The sequence below is a fragment of the Camarhynchus parvulus genome, unplaced genomic scaffold (assembly GCF_901933205.1).
Source record: "Camarhynchus parvulus unplaced genomic scaffold, STF_HiC, whole genome shotgun sequence".
Classification (NCBI taxonomy): domain Eukaryota; kingdom Metazoa; phylum Chordata; class Aves; order Passeriformes; family Thraupidae; genus Camarhynchus; species Camarhynchus parvulus.
In genome coordinates, this window is record NW_022148240.1 from 9936 (window position 1) to 32829 (window position 22894).

General features: G+C 46.1%; 1 protein-coding gene across 3 annotated transcripts; it reads right to left on the bottom strand.

The window, feature by feature from the left end:
• Nucleotides 1-1876: 1876 nt before the first annotated feature.
• RBM23 (RNA binding motif protein 23) lies at nucleotides 1877-22624 on the bottom strand. 3 transcript variants are annotated; one of them, XR_004061593.1, is made up of 8 exons: nucleotides 22420-22571; nucleotides 20791-20943; nucleotides 16326-16463; nucleotides 12188-12253; nucleotides 8134-8415; nucleotides 4595-4693; nucleotides 2940-3009; nucleotides 1877-1927 (listed from the first exon to the last, which is right to left on the bottom strand). XR_004061593.1 is itself a non-coding variant. In XM_030970030.1 (8 exons), exons 1-8 carry the CDS (start codon nucleotides 22480-22482, stop codon nucleotides 2936-2938), a joined length of 786 nt encoding a protein of 261 aa, XP_030825890.1. In that variant the 5' UTR covers nucleotides 22483-22524. The 3 variants fall into 3 exon arrangements, 2 of the variants coding, with proteins under 2 accessions (XP_030825890.1, XP_030825889.1); XM_030970030.1 differs by lacking the exon at nucleotides 1877-1927 and having other exon boundaries at nucleotides 2936-3009; nucleotides 8134-8188; nucleotides 8278-8415; nucleotides 22420-22524; XM_030970029.1 differs by lacking the exon at nucleotides 1877-1927 and having other exon boundaries at nucleotides 2936-3009; nucleotides 22420-22624.
• Between the last annotated feature and the right edge of the window lie 270 nt (nucleotides 22625-22894).

A 22894-nucleotide genomic window follows, 5' to 3' on the forward strand; every position in this document is an offset into this window, starting at 1 on the left:
GTGAATGAATGGCTCACTATGTGGCAGGGGAGTTTCGGCTCACTTTGTGGCAGGGGGGTCCCTATAGGGTAAATGAATGGCTCACAATGTGGCAGGGGGGTCCGGCCCCATATGGGGAGGGGGCTTTGGCTCAGTATTTGGCATAGAGGTCCCTATAGGATAAAGCCATAGCTCACAATGTGGCAGGGGGCTCTATGACTCAATATGGGGAAGGGGCGTCAGGCTCACAATGTGGCATGGGGGGGGTCTCTATAGGGTGAATGAATGGCTCACTATGTAGCAGGGGGTCCCTATGGGTAATTCAATGGCTCACAATGTGGCAGGGGGGTCTCTATGGGTAATTCAATGGCTCACAATGTGGCAGGGGTCTCTATGGGTAATTCAATGGCTCACTATGTGGCAAGGGGGTCCCTATGGGTAATTCAATGGCTCACAATGTGGCAGGGGGTCCCTATGGGTAATTCAATGGCTCACAATGTGGCAGGGGGGTCCCTATGGTTAATTTAATGGCTCACTATGTGGCAGGGGGTCCCTATGGGTAATTCAATGGCTCACTATGTGGCAGGGGTCTCTATGGGTAATTCAATGGCTCACAATGTGGCAGGGGGTCCCTATGAGTAATTCAATGGCTCACAATGTGGCAGGGGGTCCCTATGGTTAATTCAATGGCTCATAATGTGGCAGGGGGGTCCCTATGGTTAATTCAATGGCTCACAATGTGGCAGGGGGGTCCCAATGGGTAATTCAATGGCTCACAATGTGGCAGGGGGGTCCCTATGGTTAATTCAATGGCTCACAATGTGGCAGGGGGGTCTCTATGGGTAATTCAATAGCTCACAATGTGGCAGGGGGGTCCCTGTGGGTTAATTCAATAGCTCACAATGTGGCAGGGGGTCCCAATGGGTAATTTAATGGCTCACAATGTGGCAGGGGGGTCCCAATGGGTAATTCAATGGCTCACAATGTGGCAGGGGGTCCCAATGGGTAATTTAATGGCTCACAATGTGGCAGGGGGGTCTCTATGGGTAATTTAATGGCTCACAATATGGCAGGGGGTCCCTATGAGTAAATCAATGGCTCACTATGTGGCAGGGGGTCCCTATGGGTAATTCAATGGCTCACAATGTGGCAGGGGTGTCTCTATGGGTAATTCAATGGCTCACTATGTGGCAGAGGGAGAGAGGCTCACTTTGTGGCAGGGGTTCTCAAAGGGGATGACTCAACGGCTCACAATGTGGCAAGGCCCCCTGTGCTCACTATTTGGCAACACCTGACTCACTATTTGGCAACGCCCCTTCCCTCCCCCACCCCCCCTCCAGGGCAGGGCTTGGCTCACTATTTGGCAAGGCCTCGCCCAAGGGCTGGGCCACGGATCACTATTTGGCACTGACGCATTTGGCGGTGGCGCAACCAGGGCAAGGTTTGGGCAACTGGGAGGGACTGGGATCAAACTGGGAGGGGTCCAGACACATCTCTGACCCCTCTCCTCTCATCAATATGCAAATATATGCAAACAAGAAGCAAAATTTAACCAATGACCCCAAACCCCTTCCCAGATCCCCTCCCAGTACAAACCAGTATGGCCCAGTGACCTCCCAGTCCTTCCCAGTACAAACCAGTAAGGCCCAAACCCCCTCCCGGTCCCTCCCAGTACAAACCAGTCCAAACTGCTTCGTTTTTTTTTTTTTTGAATTTTTTTATTTTTATTTTTCCGATTCGAAAAAAAAAAAAACCTGAAACAAAACAAAACAAAACAAAACAAAAAAACCCAAAAAAATTTTCCCAAAATTTCCAACCCCGGGAGGGGGTCGGGGCAAGGGGGCGGGGCCAGCGCCGAGGCCACGCCCCCTTTTCCCGCCAGATGGGGAGGAGCCGGAGGAGGGGAAAGGGGCGTGGCCTGAGGGGAGGGGGCGGAGCCGAGTCTCACCTGGAAAGGAAAAGGGGGCGGGGTTAGAGGGGAACTGGGACAAACTGGGGGTTACTGGTTTGTACTGGGAGGCGTTTGGGGTTACTGGTTTGTACTGGGATGGATTGGGATGAACTGGGATGAACTGGGATGGACTGGGAAGCGATTTGGGCTTTACTGGGATGAACTGGGAATGTTTCTTTCCTTACTGGTTTGGGGTTTTCCCTTACTGGTTTGAACTGGTTTGTACTGGTTTGGGGTCTGGGCATACTGGTTTGTACTGGGATGGGCTCTGGGCCCTGCTGGGACGGACCGGGGAACGAACTGGGATGAACTGGGACGAACTGGGAAGGGATTTGGGCTTTACTGGGATGAACTGGGAACGCGTTTATCCTCACTGGTTTGGGGTTTTCCCTTACTGGTTTGAACTGGTTCGAACTGGGCCGGGCCGGGGGTCTGGGACAGGTCGGAACCGGTTTGGGGCGGTTTGGGGCGGTTTTGGGGCAGTTTTGGGGCGGTTTGAGCCGGTTTGGGGTGGTTTGGGGCGGTTTGGGGGCAGTTTGGGGCGGTTTGGGGCGGTTTGGGGGCGGTTTTGGGGCAGTTTTGGGGCAGTTTGCCCGGGCGGTTTGAGCGGTTTTTGAGGCCGGTTTAGGCGGTTTTAGGGGGTTTGAGCGGTTTTGGGGCCGGTTTGGGGCGGTTTAGGCGGTTTAGAACAGTTTGGGGCTGGTTTTAGGGGCGGGGGCGGGAGCAGTTTGAGTTTGGGGCGGTTTGGGGCGGTTTGGAGCTGGTTTGGGGCAGTTTGGGGCGGTTTGGGGCGGTTTTGGGGCAGTTTTGGGGCAGTTTGGGCGGTTTGGGGCGGTTTGGGGCGGTTTAGGGGGTTTGGGGCGGTTTGAGGCGTTTTGGGGCGGTTTTGGAGCCGTTTTGGGGCAGTTTTGGGGCGGTTTGGGGCGGTTTTGGGGCGGTTTTGGGGCGGTTTTTGGAGCCCGTTTTGGGGTGCAGTTTTGGGGCGATTTGGGGCGGTTTTGGGGCTCACATGGTCTGGGGCGAGAAGAGCCCCGAGAGCGTCAAACACTGCGAGGCCAAATTCAGCGCCGGGCTCAGGGCTGGGGGAAAAACCGGCCAAAATTCAGAAATTCACACATTTCCAAAATTTCCCCAAAATTCCCAAAATTTTCCGGGTTTTTTCCCAAAAATTCCCACGAAAAACGCCCCGAAAATGACCCAAATTCCACCAATTTGGAGATGGGGGAGGGGAAAAATCGGCGTCAGGGGGGTCCCAAAATTCACACATTTCCAAAATTTCCCCCAAATTCCCAAAATTCCCCCAAATTCCCAAAAATTCCCCAAAATTTTCCGGGATTTTTTCCAAAAATTCCCATGAAAAATGCCCCAAAAATGGATCACAATGGTCCCAAAATGACCCAAAATCTGCCCGGGAGGGGAAATTTATGGTTGGAGGTCCCAATATTCCCAAAATTACCCCAAATTCCCAAAATTTCCCGAAATTTCCCCAAAATTTCCACTAAAAATGGCCCCAAAATCTGCCCAATTTGGGGGTGGGGGAGGGGAAATTCGGGGGTCAGGAAGGGCCCAAAATTCCCAAATTTTTCACCAAAATTTTCCCACAATTTTCCCGGAATTTTCTCCAAATTCCCACCAAAAATGACCCCAAAATGACCCAAAACGGCCCCAAAATCTGCTCGATTTGGGGGTGGGGGGAGGGGAAACTTGGGGTCAGAGGGGAGTCCCCAAAATTTGGGAATCCCAAAAAATTCCCCAAATTTTCCCGGAATTTTCCTGAAATTCCCACGGCAAAAAAGAAAAAACACCAAAAAAACACCCCCGACCTAAACGCCGCTCCCGAAACGACCCCAAAAATCCGAGAAAACCTTAAAATCCCCCCAAAATCTTCCCCCCAAAATTCCCACAAATTTCCCCCCAAAATTCCCACAAATTTCCCCCCAAAATTCCCAAAAATTTCCACCCAAAATTCCCAAAATTTCCCCCAAAATTCCCAAAAATTTCCACCCAAAATTCCCAAAAATTTCCCCCCAATTTTTTTTTTCCCCCAAATCCCCACCAAAAAAAAAAAAAAACCCCGCCCCCCCCCAAAAATCCACCCGGGAATTTTCCCAAAATTCCCAACATTTTCCTCAAAATTCCCCGCCCCTCCCCCACTCCCCCCCCCAATTCCCAATTTTTTGGGGTCTCCCCCGCCCCTCCCCCACCCCCTCAATCCCCAAATTTTTGGTTTTTTTTTTTCCAGCCCCTCCCCCACCCCCACGACCCCTCCCCCCTCCCCCATTTCTATTTCCCGCCCCTCCCCCAATCACCAAATTTTTTGGGGGTTTTTTTTTTCAGCCCCTCCCCCTCCCCCACCCCAATTTCCCGCCCCTCCCCCACCCCTCAACCCCCAAATTTTTTGGGGTTTTTTTCCAGCCCCTCCCCACCCCCCCCACGACCCCCCCCCCAATTTCGGTTTCCCGCCCCTCCCCCACCCCCTCAACCCCCGAAATTTTTTTTGTTTTTTTTTTTTTTTCAGCCCCTCCCCCCCCCTTAAATTCCCCATCTCCCTTTCCCAAAATCCCCGTTTTTCCCCCAAAAATCCCGTTGTTTTTCTGTTTTTTTCCCGGCCCCTCCCCCCACGCCCGGTTTTGGGTCGGTTCCTCCCGATTTTGGGTTTTTCACCTGTCAGGGCCGCGGGGTTGAGCCCCCCCAGCGGGGTCAGGGCCCCGTTCAGCTGCTGCAGCGCCGCCTGCGCCGGGGCGGGGAGCTGCAGCCCCGAGCCTGAAACGCACCGAAAACGGCCAAAATCAGCCCAAAATCGGCATCGGGGACGTCAAAAACCCCAAAAATCAACCCCAGAAACCCCAAAAACCCCAAAAATCAGCCCCAAAAGCCCAAAAACCCCAAAATCAGCCCAAAATCGGCATCGGGGACGTCAGAAACCCCAAAAATCAGCCCCGGAAACCCCAAAAACCCCAAAAATCGGCCCCGGGAACCCCAAAAACCCCAAAATCAGCCCAAAATCGGCATCGGGGACGTCAGAAACCCCAAAAATCCGCCCCGGAAACCCCAAAAACCCCAAAAATTGACCCAAAAAGCCCCAAAATCCAAAATCGGGCATCTGCCGGGGACGCCAGAAGCCTGAAACGCACCAAAACGGCCAAAATCAGCCCCAAAAACCCCAGAAACCCAAAAAATCAACCCCGGGAACCCAAAACCCCAAAAGCCCCAAAAGCCCAAAACCCAAAAAAAATCAGCCCCCAAAATCAGCCAAAAACCCCACAAAAAACGCACAAAAATGACCAAAATCAGCCCAAAACTGAGCCTGAAATGGACCAAAAATGGCGAAATTCAGCCCAAACTTGGGGTCAGGGATGTCAAAAACCCCAAAAATCGGCCCCGGGAACCCCAAAATCAGCCAAAAACCCGACAAAATGCGCTCGAAAATGGCCAAAATCAGCCCAAAATCGACACCAAGGATGTCAAAAACCCCGAAAATCAGCCCTGGAAACCCCAAAAAGCCCCAAAATCAGCCCAAAATCAGGGCCTGTGCCGGGGCCGGGAGCTGCAGCCCCAAGCCTGAAAAACCCCAAAACTGGCAAATTCAGCCCAAAATCGGCATCGGGGACGTCAGAAACCCCAAAAATCAACCCCAGAAACCCCAAAAACCCCAAATTCAGCCCAAAATTGACATCAGGGACGTCAAAAACCCCAAATATCAACCCCAGAAACCCCAAAAACCCCAAAATCAGCCCAAAATTGCCCCAAAATCAGCCCAAAATCGACATCAGGGTTGTCAAAAAACCCAAAAATCGCCCCAGGAACCCCAAAAATCAGCCCAAAATCAGGGCCTGTGCCGGGGCCGGGAGCTGCAACCCCAAGCCTGAAAAACCCCAAAACTGGCGCAATTCAGCCCAAAATCGGCATCGGGACGTCAGAAACCCCAAAAAAACCCCAGAAACCCCAAAACCCCAAAAACCCCAAAAATTGACATCAGCCCCAAAAACCCCAAAAAATCAGCCCAGAAATCCCCAAAATCCCAAAATCAGCCCCAAAAAGCCCCAAAATCAGCCCAAAATCAGCCGGGCCGGAGCTGAGCAGCTGAAATGGACCAAAATGGCCAAATTCAGCCCAAAAACATGGGGTCAGGGATGTCAAAACCCCAAAAATCAACCCCAGAAACCCCAAAAACCCCAAAAATTGACCCAAAATCAGCCAAAAACCCGACAAAATGCGCTCGAAAATGGCCAAAATCAGCCCAAAATCGACACCAAGGATGTCAAAAACCCCGAAAATCAGCCCCGGAAACCCCAAAAACCCCCAAAATCAGCCCAAAATCAGGGCCTGTGCCGGGGCCGGGAGCTGCAGCCCCGAGCCTGAAACGCACCAAAAACGGCCAAAATCAGCCCAAAATCGGCATGGGGGGTCAAAACCCCAAAAAACCCCAGAAACCCCAAAACCCCCAAAAATCAAAAGCCCAAAACCCCCAAAAACCGCCCCAAAATGACCAAAAAAGCCCAAAAATCCCAAAAATGACCCAAATCAGCCCAAAACTGAGCCTGAAATGGACCAAAAATGGTGTCAGCCCAAAATTGGGGTCAGGGATGTCAAAATCCCATCGCCCCGGGAACCCCAAAAGGTGTGCCCAAAATGCGCCGAAAATGGCCAAAATCAGCCCAAAATCGACACCAAGGATGTCCCCCAGCCCTGAAACCCCAAAAGCCCCAAAATCAGCCCAAAATCGGGTGTGCGGGGGGTGAGCTGCAGCCCCAGCCTGAAACCCCGAAAACACCGAAATTCAGCCCAAAAGGTGTTCCGGCGTCCCTCCCAGGTGCCCCCAAAATCAGCCAAAGGTGTGACAAAATGCCCCCAGAGAAGGTGTGGCCAAATCCCTTCCCAGCTGTGCCCAGGTGCCCCCAGGTGCGCCCAAATCCCCTCCCAGGTGTGCCCAGGTGCCCCCAGGTGTATCTCAGGTGTGCCCAGGTGTGCCCAAATCCCCTCCCAGGTGCCCCCAGGTGTGGCACAGGTGTAATGCCCCCAGGTGCCCCCAGGTGTATCCCAGGTGCCCCCAGGTGTGCCCAGGTGTGCCCGGGCGCCCCCAGGTGCCCTCAGGTGTGGCCAAATCCCTTCCCAGCTGTGCCCAGGTGCCCTCAAATCCCCTCCCAGGTGTGCCCAGGTGTGCCCAGGTGTTCCCAAATCCCCTCCCAGGTGCCCCCAGGTACTCCTCAGGTGTATCTCAGGTGACCCCAGGTGCGCTCAGGTGTTCCCAAATCCCCTCCCAGGTGCCCCCAAATCCCCTCCCAGGTGTGCCCAGGTGTATCTCAGGTGCCCCCAGGTGTATCTCAGGTATATCCCAGGTGTATCTCAGGTGCCCCCAGGTGTATCTCAGGTATATCCCAGGTGTATCCCAGGTGTATCCCAGATGTATCTCAGGTGTATCCCAGGTGCCCCCAGGTGCCCCCAGGTGTATCCCAGGTGTGCCCAGGTGTACCTCAGGTGCCCCCAGGTGTATCTCAGGTGCCCCCAGGTGCCCCCAGGTGTATCCCAGGTGCCCCCAGGTGCCCCCAGGTGCCCCCAGGTGTGCCCAGGTGTGCCCAGGTGTGCCCAGGTGCCCCCAGGTGCCCCCAGGTGTATCTCAGGTGCCCCCAGGTGTATCTCAGATGCCCCCAGGTGTGCCCAGGTGTGCCCAAATCCCCTCCCAGGTGCCCCCAGGTGTATCCCAGGTGTATCCCAGGTGCCCCCAGGTGCCCCCAGGTGTATCTCAGGTGCCCCCAGGTGTGCTCAGGTGTGCCCAAATCCCCTCCCAGGTGCTCCCAGGTGTATCTCAGGTACCCCCAGGTACCCCCAGGTACCCCAGGTGCCCCCAGGTGTATCTCAGGTGCCCCCAGGTGCCCCCAGGTGCCCCCAGGTGTATCCCAGGTGCCCCCAGGTGCCCCCAGGTGTATCTCAGGTGCCCCCAGGTGCCCCCAGGTGCCCCCAGGTGTATCCCAGGTGCCCCCAGGTGTGCCCAGGTGTTCCCAGTTGTGCCCAAATCCCCTCCCAGGTGCTCCCAGGTGTATCCCAGGTGCCCCCAGGTACCCCAGGTGTATCTCAGGTGCCCCCAGGTGCCCCCAGGTGCCCCCCAGGTGCCCCCAGGTGTATCCCAGGTGCCCCCAGGTGCCCCCAGGTGTATCCCAGGTGCCCCCAGGTGCCCCCAGGTGTATCCCAGGTGCGCCGCTCACCCTCGGCCAGCTTGGCCATCAGCTGCAGCCGGCCCGCGGCCGTGCCCAGCTCGGGCTCGTCCCCGCACGTCAGCGGCGCCGTGATGCCCACGCCTGCCGCTGGCGCCAGGTGCTGGGCGCCAGGTGCGGCGCCAGGTGCGGCGCGCGGCGCCGGCCGGGGAAGGTGACGTCGGTGGCGCCGTCGGGGCGCTCGCTCACCTGGCCCACGCGCATCGGCCGCCCCGCCAGCTCGAAGCCGTTGAGCTGCTCCAGGGCGCGCCGGGCGCACTCGGCCTCCGAGAACTGCGGGTTTGGGGGGAAAAACGGCGGTTTTGGGCAAAAAGATAATGGTGAGTTTAGGGGAAAAATGGGGATTTTAGGGAAAAAAATGAGGGGTTGTTAGGTAAAAAATGAAGGTTTTTAGGGGGAAAAAATGGGGTTTTTTGAGGGGAAAAATTGCTGTTTTGTAGGGGAAAAACCACGATTTTTGGGCCAAAAAATGGGGGTTTTGGGGAAACAAATAATGAAGAGTTGACGAGAAAAAATGGGGTTTTTAGGAGGAAAAATGGGGGTTTTAGGAGGAAAAACGGGGTTTTTAGGGGGGAAAAATGAAAATTTCAGGGTTACCTGGGCACAGGTGAGTGAAAATGAGAAAATTGGGGGTTTTTGGGCAAAAAAATGGAAATTTTAGGAGGGAAAAATGGGGTGTTCAGGGGAAGAAAATGGGGTTTTGTGGGAAAAAACCATGATTTTTGGGCAAAGCAATGGGATTTTTTTGGGGGAAAAAAAAGGGGTTTTTAGGGGAAAAAAATGAGATTTTTTGGGGAAAAAAATGGGATTTTTAGGGGAAAAAAAAGAGATTTTTTTGGGAAAAAATGGGGTTTTTAGGTGAAAAAATGAAGATTTTTAGGGGGAAAAAATAGGGTTTTTTGGGGGGAAAAATTGCTTCTTTTTAGGGTAAAAAACGCAATTTTTTTGGGAGAAAAAAAGGGATTTTTAGGTAAAAAAAAATGGAGGTTTTTAGGTGAAAAACATAGGGTTTATTGGGGAGAAAAACTGTGGTTTTTTAAGGGAAAAAACAAGATTTTTGGGCAAAAAAATGGGGTTTTTGGGGGAGAAAAATGGGATTCTTGGGGGAAAAACCAGGATTCTTTAGCGGAAAAAATGGGGTTTTTAGGGGTAAAAAAGGGTGATTTTAGTTAAAAAATGGGGTTTTTAGGGGGAAAAAAGGGTGATTTTAGTTAAAAATGGGGTTTTTAGGGGAAAAATGGGTTTTTTTGGGGAGGAAAATGGTTTTTTTGGGAGAAAAATCGAATTTTTTAAATCAAAAAAGGGGTTTTTAGGTAAAAAATGAAGGTTTTTAAGGGGAAAAAATGGGGTTTTTTGAGGGGAAAAATTGCTGTTTTGTAGGGGAAAAACCACGATTTTTGGGCCAAAAATGGGGGTTTTGGGCAAACAAATAATGAAGAGTTGACGAGAAAAAATGGGGTTTTTAGGAAGAAAAATGGGGTTTTTAGGAGGAAAAATGGGGTTTTTAGGGGGAAAAATGAAAATTTCAGGGTTACCTGGGCACAGGTGAGTGAAAATGAGAAAATTGGGGCTTTTTGGGCAAAAAAATGGAAATTTTAGGTGGGAAAAATGGGGTGTTCAGGGGAAGAAAATGGGTTTTTTGTGGGGAAAACCATGATTTTTAGGCAAAGCAATGGATTTTTTTGGGGGAAAAAAAAGGGTTTTTAGGGGAAAAAAAAGAGATTTTTTGGGAAAAAAATGGGATTTTTTGGGGAAAAAAGAAAAAAAATGGGGTTTTTTTGAGAAAAAACAGGGGTTTTAGATTGAAAAACTGAAGATTTTTAGGGGAAAAAATGGGGTTTTTTGGGGGGAAGAATTGCGTTTTTTTAGGGGGAAAAACGCAAATTTTTTGGGAGAAAAAAAGGGATTTTTAGGTAAAAAAAAATGAAGGTTTTTAGGTGAAAAAAATGGGGTTTTTGGGGGGAAATGGGTTTTTTTGAAAATGGTTTTTAGGGAAAAAAAAAACAAGATTTTTGGGCAAAAATGGGGTTTTTAGGATAAAAAAAAAAAATTGGGTTTCTTGGGGGGAAAAATAGAGATTTTTAGGGGAAAAATTCGGGTTTTTTTAGGGGAAAAAAAATGGGGTTTTTAGGGGAAAAAAAAAAAGGGGATTTTTAGAAAAAAATGGGGTTTTTGGGGGAAAAATTGGTTAAAGGCAAAAAAAATATGGATTTTTGGGAGGAAAACCATGGGATTTTTTAAAAAAAAGGGGGTTTTAGGTAAAAAATTGTTTTTTTGGGGGAGAAAACTGCGTTTTCTTAGGGGAAAAATGGGGTTTTTTTGGGGAAAAAATTTCGGGTTTTTTAGGAAAAAATGGCTTTTTAGGGGAAAGAAATGCAGTTTTTTGGGGAGGAAAAACCTGGTTTTTTGGGGGTAAAAATGGGGTTTTTGGGGGGGTGAAAAAACCAGGATTTTTTAGCGAAAAAATGGGGTTTTAAGGGAAAAAATGGGGTTTTTAGAGGCAAAAGTGAGGTTTTTTAGGGGAAAAAATGGGATTTTTGAACTAAAAAATGGGGTTTTTAGGGGAAAAAGTTGGGGTTTTTTGGGCAAAAATACAGGTGAAAAGGAGAAAATTGGGGCTTTTTGGGAAAAAAAAATACAGGGTTTTTTAGGGGAAAAATGGGTTTTTTTTTTGGGTGAAAAAATGGGCTTTTTGGGGGAGAAAAATGAACCCGCAGCCCTTGGACTGGGCATTTTTGTCCGGAAAAAAAAAATCCCATTTTTCACCCAAATTTAAGGAAAAAATTTTCTGCCCATTTTTTCCCCATTTTTTCCCAATTTTTTCCTGATTTTTTTTATAAAAAAAATGATTTTTGGGCAACTCCCCATTTTTTTTCCTCGTTTTTCCTCATTTTTTTCACCATTTTTTTCCCCTTTTTTTTTTAATTTTTTCACTGTTTTTCCCCATTTTTCCTCATTTTTTCGCCATTTTTTCACATTTTTCCCCACTTTTTCTCGTTTCTTCCTATTTTTGGGTTTTTGGGGGAAAAAACTCACGGTGATGAAAAAAGATTTTTTGGACTGCCCGTGTCGGGTCTAAAATTTTTTTCACCCAAATTTCACCGTTTTTTCCCCAATTTTCCCCCATTTTTCCCCAATTTTTTTTCACCTTTTTCCCCCATTTTTTCCCTATTTTTTCCCAATTTTTCCCCATTTTTTCACCATTTTTCCACCATTTTTCCCCATTTCTTCCCATTTTTCCGGGTCCCATTTTTCAACCATTTTTCCCAGTTTTGCCCATTTTTTCCCATTTTCCCCCATTTTTTCACCGTTTTTTCACCATTTTTCCCGTTTTTTCCCATTTTTGCCCCATTTCTGGCACTCACGGTGATGAACCCACAGCCCTTGGACTGCCTCGTGTCCGACTCTAAAATCCCCATTTTTCACCCAAATTTCACCGTTTTTCCCCAATTTTCCCGATTTTTTTCCAGTTTTTCACTGTTTTTCCCACTTTTTCCCTGTTTTTCCTCATTTTTTCACCATTTTTCCGCGTTCTTCTTTCCATATTTTTTACCATTTTTCTCCATTTTTCCTCATTTTTTTCCCATTTTTTTCCCAACTTTCCCCTATTTTTTCCCCACTTTTTCTCATTTTTTTCCATTTTTTCACCATTTTTTCACTGTTTTCCCCATTTTTTCACCATTTCTTCCCAATTTTTTCTCTATTTTTTCCCCATTTTTCCCTATTTTTTCCCAATTTTTCCCCATTTTTTCCCAATTTTTCCACCATTTTTCCCATTTTTGCCCATTTTTTCGCCATTTTTTTCCCATTTTTTCACCGTTTTTTCACCATTTTTGCCCGTTTTTTCCCGGTTTTTGCCCCATTTTTGGCACTCACGGTGATGAACCCGCAGCCCTTGGACTGCCCCCGTCCGGGTCTGAAATCCCCATTTTTCACCCAAATTTCACCGTTTTTTCACCGTTTTTCCCATTTTTTCACCGTTTTTTCTCGTTTTTTCACCGTTTTGCCCGTTTCTGCCCGTTTTTGCCCCATTTTTGGCACTCACGGTGATGAACCCGTAGCCCTTGGACTGCCCCGTGTCCGGGTCTCTCATCAGGACGATGGTGTCGATCTGGGGGGGGGAGGGGCTCAGGTGAGCAAAGGGGGCGGGGCCTCACCTGGCCCAGGCCACGCCCCCCGGGAACGGCGGGAACTGACCTGGAAACGCCCCAAATTCACCCAAAATTCACCCAAATTCACCCCAAAATTCACCCAAAATTCACCCAGAATTCACCCAAAATCCACCCAAATTCAACCCAAAGTTCACCCCAAAATGCACCCAAATTCACCCAAAATTCACCCAAAATTCACCCCAAAATTCACCCCAAAAGTGCCCAAAGTCACCTCAAAATTCGCCCCAAATTCGCCCCAAATTCACCCCAAAAGTCCAAAATTTCCCCCCCCGTTTTCCCCCCATTTTTTTCACCCAAAATTCACCCAAATTCACCCCAAATTCACCCAAAATTCACACCAAGTTCACCCAAAATTCACACCAAGTTCACCCAAAATTCACCCAAATTCACCCAAATTCACCCCAAATTCACCCCAAATTCACCCAAAATTTGCCCCAAATTCACCTGAAATTCACCCAAAATTCACCCCAAAATTCACCCAAAATTCACCCAAAATTCACCCAAAATTCATCTCCAAAATTCACCCGAATTCACCCCAAAATTCACCCAAAAGTCACGCAAAATTCACACCAAGTTCACCCAAAATTCACCCAAAATTCACCCAAATTCACCCAAAATTCACCCAAAATTCACCCCAAAATTCACCCAAATTCACCCAAAATTCACCCAAAATTCACCCAAAATTCACCCAAATTCACCCAAAATTCACCCAAAATTCACCCAAATTCACCCCAAATTCACCCAAAATTCCCCCAAAATTCACCCAAATTCACCCCAAAATTCACCCAGAATTCACACCAAGTTCACCCCAAATTCACCCAAAATTCACCCAAAATTCACCCAAAATTCACCCAAATTTTGCCCAAAATTCATCCAAAATTCACACAAATTCACCCCAAATTCACCCAAATTCACCCAAAATTCACCCAAATTCACCCCAAAATTCACCCAAAATGTGCCCAAAGTCACCTCAAAATTCGCCCCAAATTCACCCAAAAGTCACGCAAAATTCACCCCAAAATTCACCCGAAATTTCACCCAAAATTCACCCAAATTCACCCAAAATTCACACCAAGTTCACCCAAAATTCACCCAAAATTCACCCAAATTCACCCCAAATTCACCCAAATTCAGCCAAAATTTGCCCCAAATTCACCTGAAATTCGCCCAAATTCACCCCAAATTCACCCAAAATTCACCCAAAATTCACCCAAAATTCATCTCCAAAATTCACACAAATTCATCCAAAATTCATCCACAATTCACCCCAAAATTCACCCAAAATTCACCCCAGATTCACCCAAAATTTGCCCCAAATTCACCCAAATTCAACCCAAAATTCACCCAAAATTCACCCAAAATTCCCCCGAAATTCGCCCAAAATTTACCCCAAAATTCACCCCAAATTCACCCCAAATCCACCCAAAATTGTGGAAATTGCCCCAAAATGGGTCAAAGTTCACAAAGAATTCTTCAAAATTTGCCCAAAATTGGTCAAAATTCACCCGAATTTGGGAAAAGTGACGCAAAATTGTTTAAAATTCACCCCAAATTGGCCAAAATTGGGAAAATGACCCAAAATGGGTCAAAATTCACCCAAAATCACCCAAATCCTCCCCCAAGTGTGCCCAGGGCCCAAAATCCCCATTTTTTACCCCAAAATCCCCATTTTAACCAAAAATCACCATTTTTCACTAAAAATTCCCATTTTGCCCTAATATCCCCGTTTTTCACCCGATTTTCGCAGGGTTTTTTTTGCCCACCCCCTCCCCAAACCCCCAGGTGCCCTCACGTAACCCCAAAACCCCCAAACCCCCAAAATCGCCATTTTTCACCCCAAATCCCCCATTTTTCACCCCAAAACCCCATTTTGCCCTAAAATCCCCGTTTTTCACCCGAGCCCTGGTTTTTTTGCCCACCCCCTCCCTCACCCCCAGGTGAGTGCCCAGGTACCCCCAGGTGCCCCCCGGGCTGCCCAGGTGCCCCCAAACCCCCAAAATCCCCATTTTTCACCCCAAAATCCCATTTTGCCCTAAAATCCCAAATTTTTTCACCGACAAAATTTTTTTTGCCCAGCCCCAAACCCCCAGGTGCCCCTCACCCCGGGCGCATGCCCAGAACCCCCAAACCCCCAAAATCCCCATTTTTCACCCCCAAATCCCCATTTTTCACCCAAAATCCCCATTTTCGCACCAAAACCCTCATTTTAACCAGAAATCCCCATTTTGCCCTCAAATCCCCGTTTTTCACCCGATTTTCGCCGGATTTTTTTTGCCCATCCCCTCCCCCCCACCCCCAGGTGAGTGCCCAGGTACCCCCGACACCCAAAATCCCCATTTTTCACCCCGAAACCCCCATTTTTAACCAAAAATCCCCATTTTTCACCCCCAAACCCCATTTTGCCCTAAAATCCCCGTTTTTCACCCGAAAGCGGGTTTTTTTGCCCACCCTCTCCCCCGCACCCCCCGGTGCCCCCCCAGGTGTGCCCAGGTACCCCCGACACCCAAAATCCCCATTTTTCACCCCAAAACCCCCATTTTTAACCAAAAATCCCCATTTTTGACCTCAAAATCCCATTTTGCCCTAAAACCCCCATTTTTCACCCAATTTTGGCCGGGTTTTTTTTGGCCATACCCTACCTCCCACCCCCAGGTTCCCCCGGTGTCCCCAGCTGTGCCCAGACCCCAAAATCCCCATTTTTCACCCCAAAATCCCAAATATTAACCAAAAATCCCCACTTTTCACCCCAAAACCCCATTTTGCCCTAAAATCCCCGGTTTTCACCCGATTTTTCGCGGGGTTTTTTTTGCCCACCCCCTGCCCCCGCACCCCAGGTGCCCCCTCAGGTATAGCCAGACCGTGCCCAGAACCCCCAAACCCCCAAAATCGCCATTTTTCACCCCAAAATCCCCATTTTTCACCCAAAACCCCCATTTTGCCCTAAAATCCCCGGTTTTCACCCGATTTTCGCCGGATTTTTTTTGCCCATCCCCTCGTCCCCACCCCCAGGTGAGTGCCCAGGTGTGCCCAGACCCCAAAATCCCCATTTTTCACCCCAAAATCCCAAATATTAACCAAAAACCCCCATTTTTCACCCCAAAACCCCATTTTGCCCTAAAATCCCCGGTTTTCACCCGATTTTCACCGGGTTTTTTTTGTTCTTTCCCTCCCCCAACCCCCAGATGAGTGCCCAGGTACCCCCAAGTGTGCTCAGACCCCAAAATCCCCATTTTTCACCCCAAAATCCCCATTTTTCTCCCCCAAACCCCCATTTTTCACCTCAAAATCCCATTTTGCCCTAAAACCCCCATTTTTCACCCAATTTTGGCCGGGTTTTTTTTGGCCATACCCTACCTCCCACCCCCAGGTTCCCCCGGTGTCCCCAGCTGTGCCCAGACCCCAAAATCCCCCATTTTTCACCCCAAAATCCCAAATATTAACCAAAAATCCCCCACTTTTCACCCCAAAACCCCATTTTGCCCTAAAATCCCCGTTTTTCACCCGATTTTCGTGGGGTTTTTTTTGCCCATCCCCTCCCCCGCACCCCCAGGTGCCCCCTCAGGTACCTCCGGGCGTGCCCAGAACCCCCAAACCCCCAAAATCGCCATTTTTCACCCCAAAATCCCCATTTTTCACCCAAAATCCCCATTTTCGCACCAAACCCCTCATTTTAACCAGAAATCCCCATTTTGCCCTAAAATCCCCGTTTTTCACCCGATTTTCGCGGGGTTTTTTTTGCCCACCCCCTCCCTCACCCCCAGGTGAGTGCCCAGGTACCCCCGGTGCCCCCCGGGCTGCCCAGGTGCCCCCAAACCCCCAAAATCCCCATTTTTCACCCCGAAACCCCCATTTTTAACCAAAAATCCCCATTTTTAACAAAAAAAATCACCATTTTGCCCTAATATCCCCGTTTTTCACCCGATTTTCGCGGGGGTTGTTTTGCCCACCCCCTGCCCCGCACCCCCAGGTGCCCCCTCAGGTGCGCCCGGGCGCGTGCCCGGCCGTGCCCACCTTGCCGAAGGGCTCGAAGATGCCCCTCAGCATGTCCTTGGTGATGTTGCAGTGCAGCGAGCCCACGTAGAGGCGCACGGGGCCGCCCGAGCCCTTCTGCAGGGGCGCGGCCATGGCGGCCAGGCGGTTCTTCTCGGCCTGCGGCGGGAAAAGCGGGGCGAAAACGGCGGGGTTTGGTTAAAAACGGGGTTTTGTGAGAAATGGGGGGTTTGGGGTGAAAAAGGGGAATTTTTGGGGGGGGAAATGGGGATTTTGGGGGGGAAAATGGGGATTTTGGGGGGAAATAGGGGGAGTTTGGGGGTACCTGAGGGGGCACCTGGGGGGGAACCTGGTGAAAAATGGGGATTTTAGGTGAAAATGGTGATTTGGGGTTAAAAATGGGGGTTTTGGGGTGAAAAATGGCTGGTTTGGGGTGAAAAATGGGATTTTTTGGGGGAAAATGGGGATTTTGGGGGGGAAAATGGGGATTTTGGGGGTCGGGGGGAGTTTGGGGGTACCTGAGGGGGCACCTGGGGGGGGGGGAACCTGGTGAAAAATGGGGATTTTAGGTGAAAATGGTGATTTGGGGTTAAAAATGGGGGTTTGGGGTGAAAAATGGCGATTTTGGGGTAAAAGATGGGGAGTTTGGGGTGAAAAAGGGGAATTTTGGGGGGGGAAATGGGGGTTTTGAGGTGAAAAACAGGAATTTTGAGGTAAAAATGGTGGTTTTTGGTTAAAAATTGGGGGGTTTGGGGTAAAAATGGTGATTTTTGGTTAAGAATGGGGATTTTGGGGTGAAAAATGGAGACTTTTGGTTAAAAATGGGGATTTTGGGGTGAAAAATGGGGATTTTGGGGGAAAAAATGGGGGTTTGAGGTGAAAAATGGAGATTTTTGGGTGAAAAACAGGAATTTTGAGGTAAAAATGGTGATTTTTGGTTAAAAATTGGGGGTTTTGGGGTGAAAAATGGTGATGTTCGGGTAAAAATGGGATTTTGGGGTGAAAAACGAGGGTTTTGGGGATGAAAAATGAGGATTTTGAGGTAAAAATGGGATTTTTCGTTAAAAAAATGTGGATTTTTGGGATGAAAAATGGGAATTTTGAGGTAAAAATGGGATTTTTCGTTAAAAATGGGGATTTTGGGGTGAAAAATGGGGAGTTTGGGTTAAAAATGGGGTTTTGGGGTGAAAAATGGGGATTTTGGGGGGGGGGGGTACCTGAGGGGGCACCTGGGGGAGGGAACCCAGTGAAAATTGGGTTAAAAATGGGGAGTTTAAGTAAAAATGGTGATTTTTGGTTAAAAATTGGGGTTTTGGGGTGAAAAATGGGGATTTTGGGGGAGAAAATGGGGGGTTTGAGGTGAAAAATGGAGATTTTTGGGTGAAAAACAGCAATTTTGAGGTAAAAATGGTGATTTTTGGTTAAAAATTGGGGGTTTTGGGGTGAAAAATGGTGATTTTTGGGTAAAAATGGGGATTTTGGGGTGAAAAATGGAGATTTTTGGTTAAAAATGGGGATTTTGGGGTGAAAAATGGGGATTTTGGGGGAGAAAATGGGGGTTTGAGGTGAAAAATGGAGACTTTTGGGTGAAAAACAGGAATTTTGAGGTAAAAATGGTGATTTTTGGGTAAAAATGGGATTTTGGGGTGAAAAACGAGGGTTTTGGGGGTGAAAAATGAGGATTTTGAGGTAAAAATGGGATTTTTCGTTAAAAAATGTGGATTTTTGGGATGAAAAATGGGAATTTTGAGGTAAAAATGGGATTTTTCGTTAAAAATGGGGGTTTTGGGGTGAAAAATGGGGAGTTTGGGTTAAAAATGGGGGTTTTGGAGTAAAAATGGGGATTTTGGGGTGAAAAATGGGAATTTTGAGATAAAAATAGGATTTTTCATTAAAAATGGGGATTTGGGGGCAAAAATGGTGATTTTTGGTTAAAAATGGGGTTTTGGGGTGAAAAATGGGGATTTTGGGGTCAGGGGTACCTGAGGGAGCACCTGGGGGCACCGGGGGGTGGGGGGGAAGGGATGGGCAAAAAACCCCGGTGAAAATTGGGTTAAAAATGGGGATTTTAGGTAAAAATGGGGATTTTTGGTTAAGAATGGGGATTTTGAGGTGAAAAATGGGGATTTTGGCGGTTTTGGGGTCACCTGGGGTCACCTGGGGTCGGGGCACGGGGGGGCACAGGTGAGTCAGTAACAAATCCCAACCACCCCAAAAATGGGAAAAAATCCCCAAAAAAATGGGTTCAATCGACCCAAAAATGGCAAAAATCCACCCAAAAGGACCCAAAAATGGCAAAAATCCACCCAAAATGAAAAAGGACCAAAAAAAAAAATGGCAAAAAAAAATCCACCTAAAAGTTCATTAAAAAAAATGACAAAAAGGTCCCAAAAAACCACCAGCAATGAATTGACCCAAAATTAAAAAAAATCCCAAATCAAAACCTCTGGAAAGGTCCAAAAAAAGTTCATTAAACAAACACCTTTAAAAAAAACACTTGGAAAGGTCCTGGAAGCTACACACAAAATGAGAAAAATTCACCAAATTTCCCCAAAAATGAGAAAAATTCCCCCAAAAAAAAAAATCACCCAAAAACGGGAAAAATTCCCAAAAAAAGAGTTAAAATTTCAAGTTTTGTCAAGACGCTAAAAGTTCATAAAAACGCCCCAAAACTGGTTGGAAAGGTCCTGGAAGTGCCATAAAAAAACCACCAAAAAAATCCCTCCAAAAAAAGGAAAATTCTTCAAAAATGGGAAAAATTCCTCAAAAATTCCCAAAACCCCTGAAAATCCCCAAATTTCTCAATAAGAACCAAATATTCCTCGAACAGGTCCTGGAAGATGCGTAAAAATTCCAAAAAAATCGCCGAAAAATCCCAAAAAATTCCCCCAAAATCCCAGAAAATACCCCCAAAAATTCCTCAAAAATTCCCCCAAAATCCCAAAAAATTCCCCAAAATCCCCAAAAATTCCCAAGTCACCTCAAGGTCGCCAAAGCTGACAAACCCACCCAAAAAACGCTTGGGAAGGTCCTGGAAGATACGTAAAAATTCAAAAAAAAAAAAATCGCAAAAAAAACGGAAAAAATCCCAGAAAATTTCCCAAAATTTCCCCAAAAATCCACCAAAAATTTCCCAAAATCCCAAGTCACCTCAAGGTCCTAAAAGCTGACAAACCCACTCAAAAAACGCTTGGAAAAGTCCTGGCAGATACATAAAAATTCCAAAAAAATTGCCAAAAAATCACCAAAAAAACTGCGAAAAATGGGCAAAAATCAAAAAAAATTCCCAAAAATTCCAAAAAAAATTCCCAAAATCCCAACTCACCTCAAGGTCCTAAAAGCTGACAAACCCACCCAAAAAAACCCTTGGGAAGGTCCTGGAAGATATGTAAAAATTCAAAAAAAACTGGCAAAAATTCCCAAAATTCCCCCAAAAATTTCCCGAAAAAATCCCCAAAAATTCCTAAAAACAAACCCCCCAAAAATCCTTAAAAAATCCCAAGTCACTTCAGGGTCCAAAAAAAACCTGGGGAAAAATCCCAAAAAAATCCAAACCCCACCCAAAAAGGTCCAAAAATTTTTTTGAAAATTTGAGTCACAAGGTCTTAAAACGTCACAAAATCCAAATAAATCACTAAAAATCGCTAAAAAGGAGGAAAAAATACCAGAAAATTGCTAAAAAATTCAAAAAAAAAAATCCCAAAAATTCCTGAAAAATTCCCAAAAAATTCCCCAAAATCCCAAGTCACCTCAAGGTCCTAAAAGCTGACAAAGCCACCCAAAAAACGCTTGGGAAGGTCCTGGAAGATACGTAAAAATTCAAAAAATTTGCAAAAAAATTGGCAAAAAATCAAAAAAAATGGGAAAAAATCCCAAAAATTCCCCCAAAATTCCAAAAAAATTTCCCAAAATCCCAAGTCACCTCAAGGTCCTAAAAGCTGACAAACCCACCCAAAAAACCCTTAAAAAGATCCTGGAAAGTACGTAAAAATTTTAAAAAACGTCAAAAAAAAGACCCAAAAAAATGGGAAAAAATCCCAAAAAATTCCCAAAAATTCCCCCCAAAAAGGGAAAAATTCACCCAAAAAATTCTTGAAAATTCTGAGTCACCTGAGCCTCTTAAAACGTCACAAAAACACCCAAAAAAAAAATCCCAAAAAGGTCCTGGAAGAAACATCCCCAAAAATTCCAAAATTTGTCCTAAAAAATGACAAACCCACCCAAAAAAAGGTCCTGCGTAAAAAAAAAAAATTGGCAAAATGGGCAAAAAATCCCAAAAAATTCCCAAAAATCCCGAAAAATCCCCAAAATCCCAAGTCACCTCAAGGTCCTAAAAGCTGACAAAGCCACCCAAAAAACGCTTGGGAAGGTCCTGGAAGATACGTAAAAATTCAAAAAAAATCACCAAAAATCGCAAAAACACGGGAAAAAATCCCAAAAAATCCCTGAAAATTCCCCAAAAATCCGCGGATTTTCCCAGCCTCACCTGGGAGGCCTGGACGATGATGGGGACGCCGAGGAGGCGCTGGCCGGTGAGGCCGATGGCCAAGGGCACCGATTGGATCTCGCAGAACTCCACGTAGGCGATGCCCTTGGAGCGGCGCGAGTTCCGGTCCGAGATGATCCGCACGTCCCGCACCTGGGACAAGGGGAAAAAACCGGGATAGAAATCCATAAAAACCTGGGAAAACATCGGCAGAAACATCTGGAGGGATGAGAAATTCCTGGGGTTTTTTAGGGAATTTTATTCGGATTTTTTACGGATTTTTTACAGAATTTTTTACAGAATTTTTACGGATTTTTACAGAACTGAATTCGGACTTTTTATGGGTTTTTTATGGAATTTTATTCAGATTTTTAACGGGCGTTTTATGGAATTTTACTTGGATTTTTAAAGGGTTTTTACGGAATTTTTTTAAAGGTTTTTATGGAATTTTTAAAAATTTTTTATGGATTTTTACAGAATTTTATTTTTTACAGAATTTTACTCGGATTTTTTATGGATTTTTTTATGGAATTTTATTTGCACTTTTTATAGGTTTTTCACAGAATTTTATTCGGATTTTTTATGGATTTTTTACAGAATTTTATTTGGATTTTTTATGGATATTTTTACAGAATTTTATTCAGATATTTTATTGAATTTTTTATGGAATTTTATTTGGATTTTTTATGGATTTTTTACAGAATTTTATTCAGATTTTTTTATCAGATTTTTATGGAATGGATTTTTTATTCTGATTTTAATGGATTTTTAACGGAATTTTATTCTGAGTTTTAATAGATTTTTTACGGAATTTTATTCAGATTTTTTACAGAATTTTATTCGGATTTTTTACAGGTTTTTTACAGAATTTTATTTGGATTTTTACAGAATTTTATTCAGATTTTTATTGGATTTTTTATGGAATTTTATTCGGAATTTTTACGGGTTTTTCACGGCATTTCAATGATTTTTCGGGATTTTTTGGAGACTTTTTTGGGAGTTTTTGAAATTATTTTTTGGGATTTTTAGGGCATTTTTTATTCGATGCTTACTGGTTGTTGTGAGATTCTTAAACTGAATTTTTACTTATTTTTTGGTATTTTCTTAGTGATTTTTAAATGGAATTTTTACTGATTTTCCAGAGGTTTTAATGGAATTTTTACCGATTTTTTGAGAATTTTGAATGGAATTTTTAGTGAGCTTTTGGCACTTTTTAGTCATTTTTAAATGGATATTTCAGTGATTTTTTTGGTATTTTTTAGTGATTTTCAAGTGGGACTTTTACTCATTTTTCAGAGGTTTTAACGGAAATTTTTACCAATTCTTTGAGATTTTTAAATGGAATTTTTACTAATTTTTTTACTATTTTTCAGCGATCTTTAAATAAAACTTTGACTGATTTTTTCGGATTTATTTCTGATTTTTAGGATTTTTAACGGATATTTTTCTCATTTTTCAGAATTTTTTAAACAACTTTTCAGAAGACTTTTTACTGATTTTTTTTTTTTTACTTTTTCCCAAATTTTTCTGACGGGAATATTTCAGGGATTTTTTAGAGAATTTTTGGAAGGGATTTTTACAGATTTTTCCCGTTTTTTTTTTCCGGAATTTTCCGGAATTTTCCGGCACCTTCCCCACGGCGGAGAAGAAATCCTCGAGGTCGCGGGGGCGGATGCGGGCGGCGAGCTGCATGCAGAAAACCGTGCGGGCGTCGCGCTCCTCGGGGCTCAGAGACCCCAAAGGTTCCCTGGAAAACACGGGCGAGGCCAAAATTCCCAAAATTCCCCAAATTCCCCAAAAAATTCCCAAAAATCCCCATCGAAATCGGCCCAAAATTGACCGAAATGGACCCAAAATTGACCGAAATCGACCCAAAATTGATCTAAACTGACCCAAAATTCCCTGCACAGGTGAGACACAGCTGCAACTACCTGGCAGCCAAAATTCCCAAAATTCCCCAAAAAATTCCCAAAAATTCCCCAAAAATCCTCGCTGAAATTGACCCAAAATTGACTAGAATAGCCCCAAAATGGACCCAAAATGGCCCCAAAATTGACCAAAATTGACCCAAAGTGGACCTAAATGGACCCAAAATTCCCTGCAC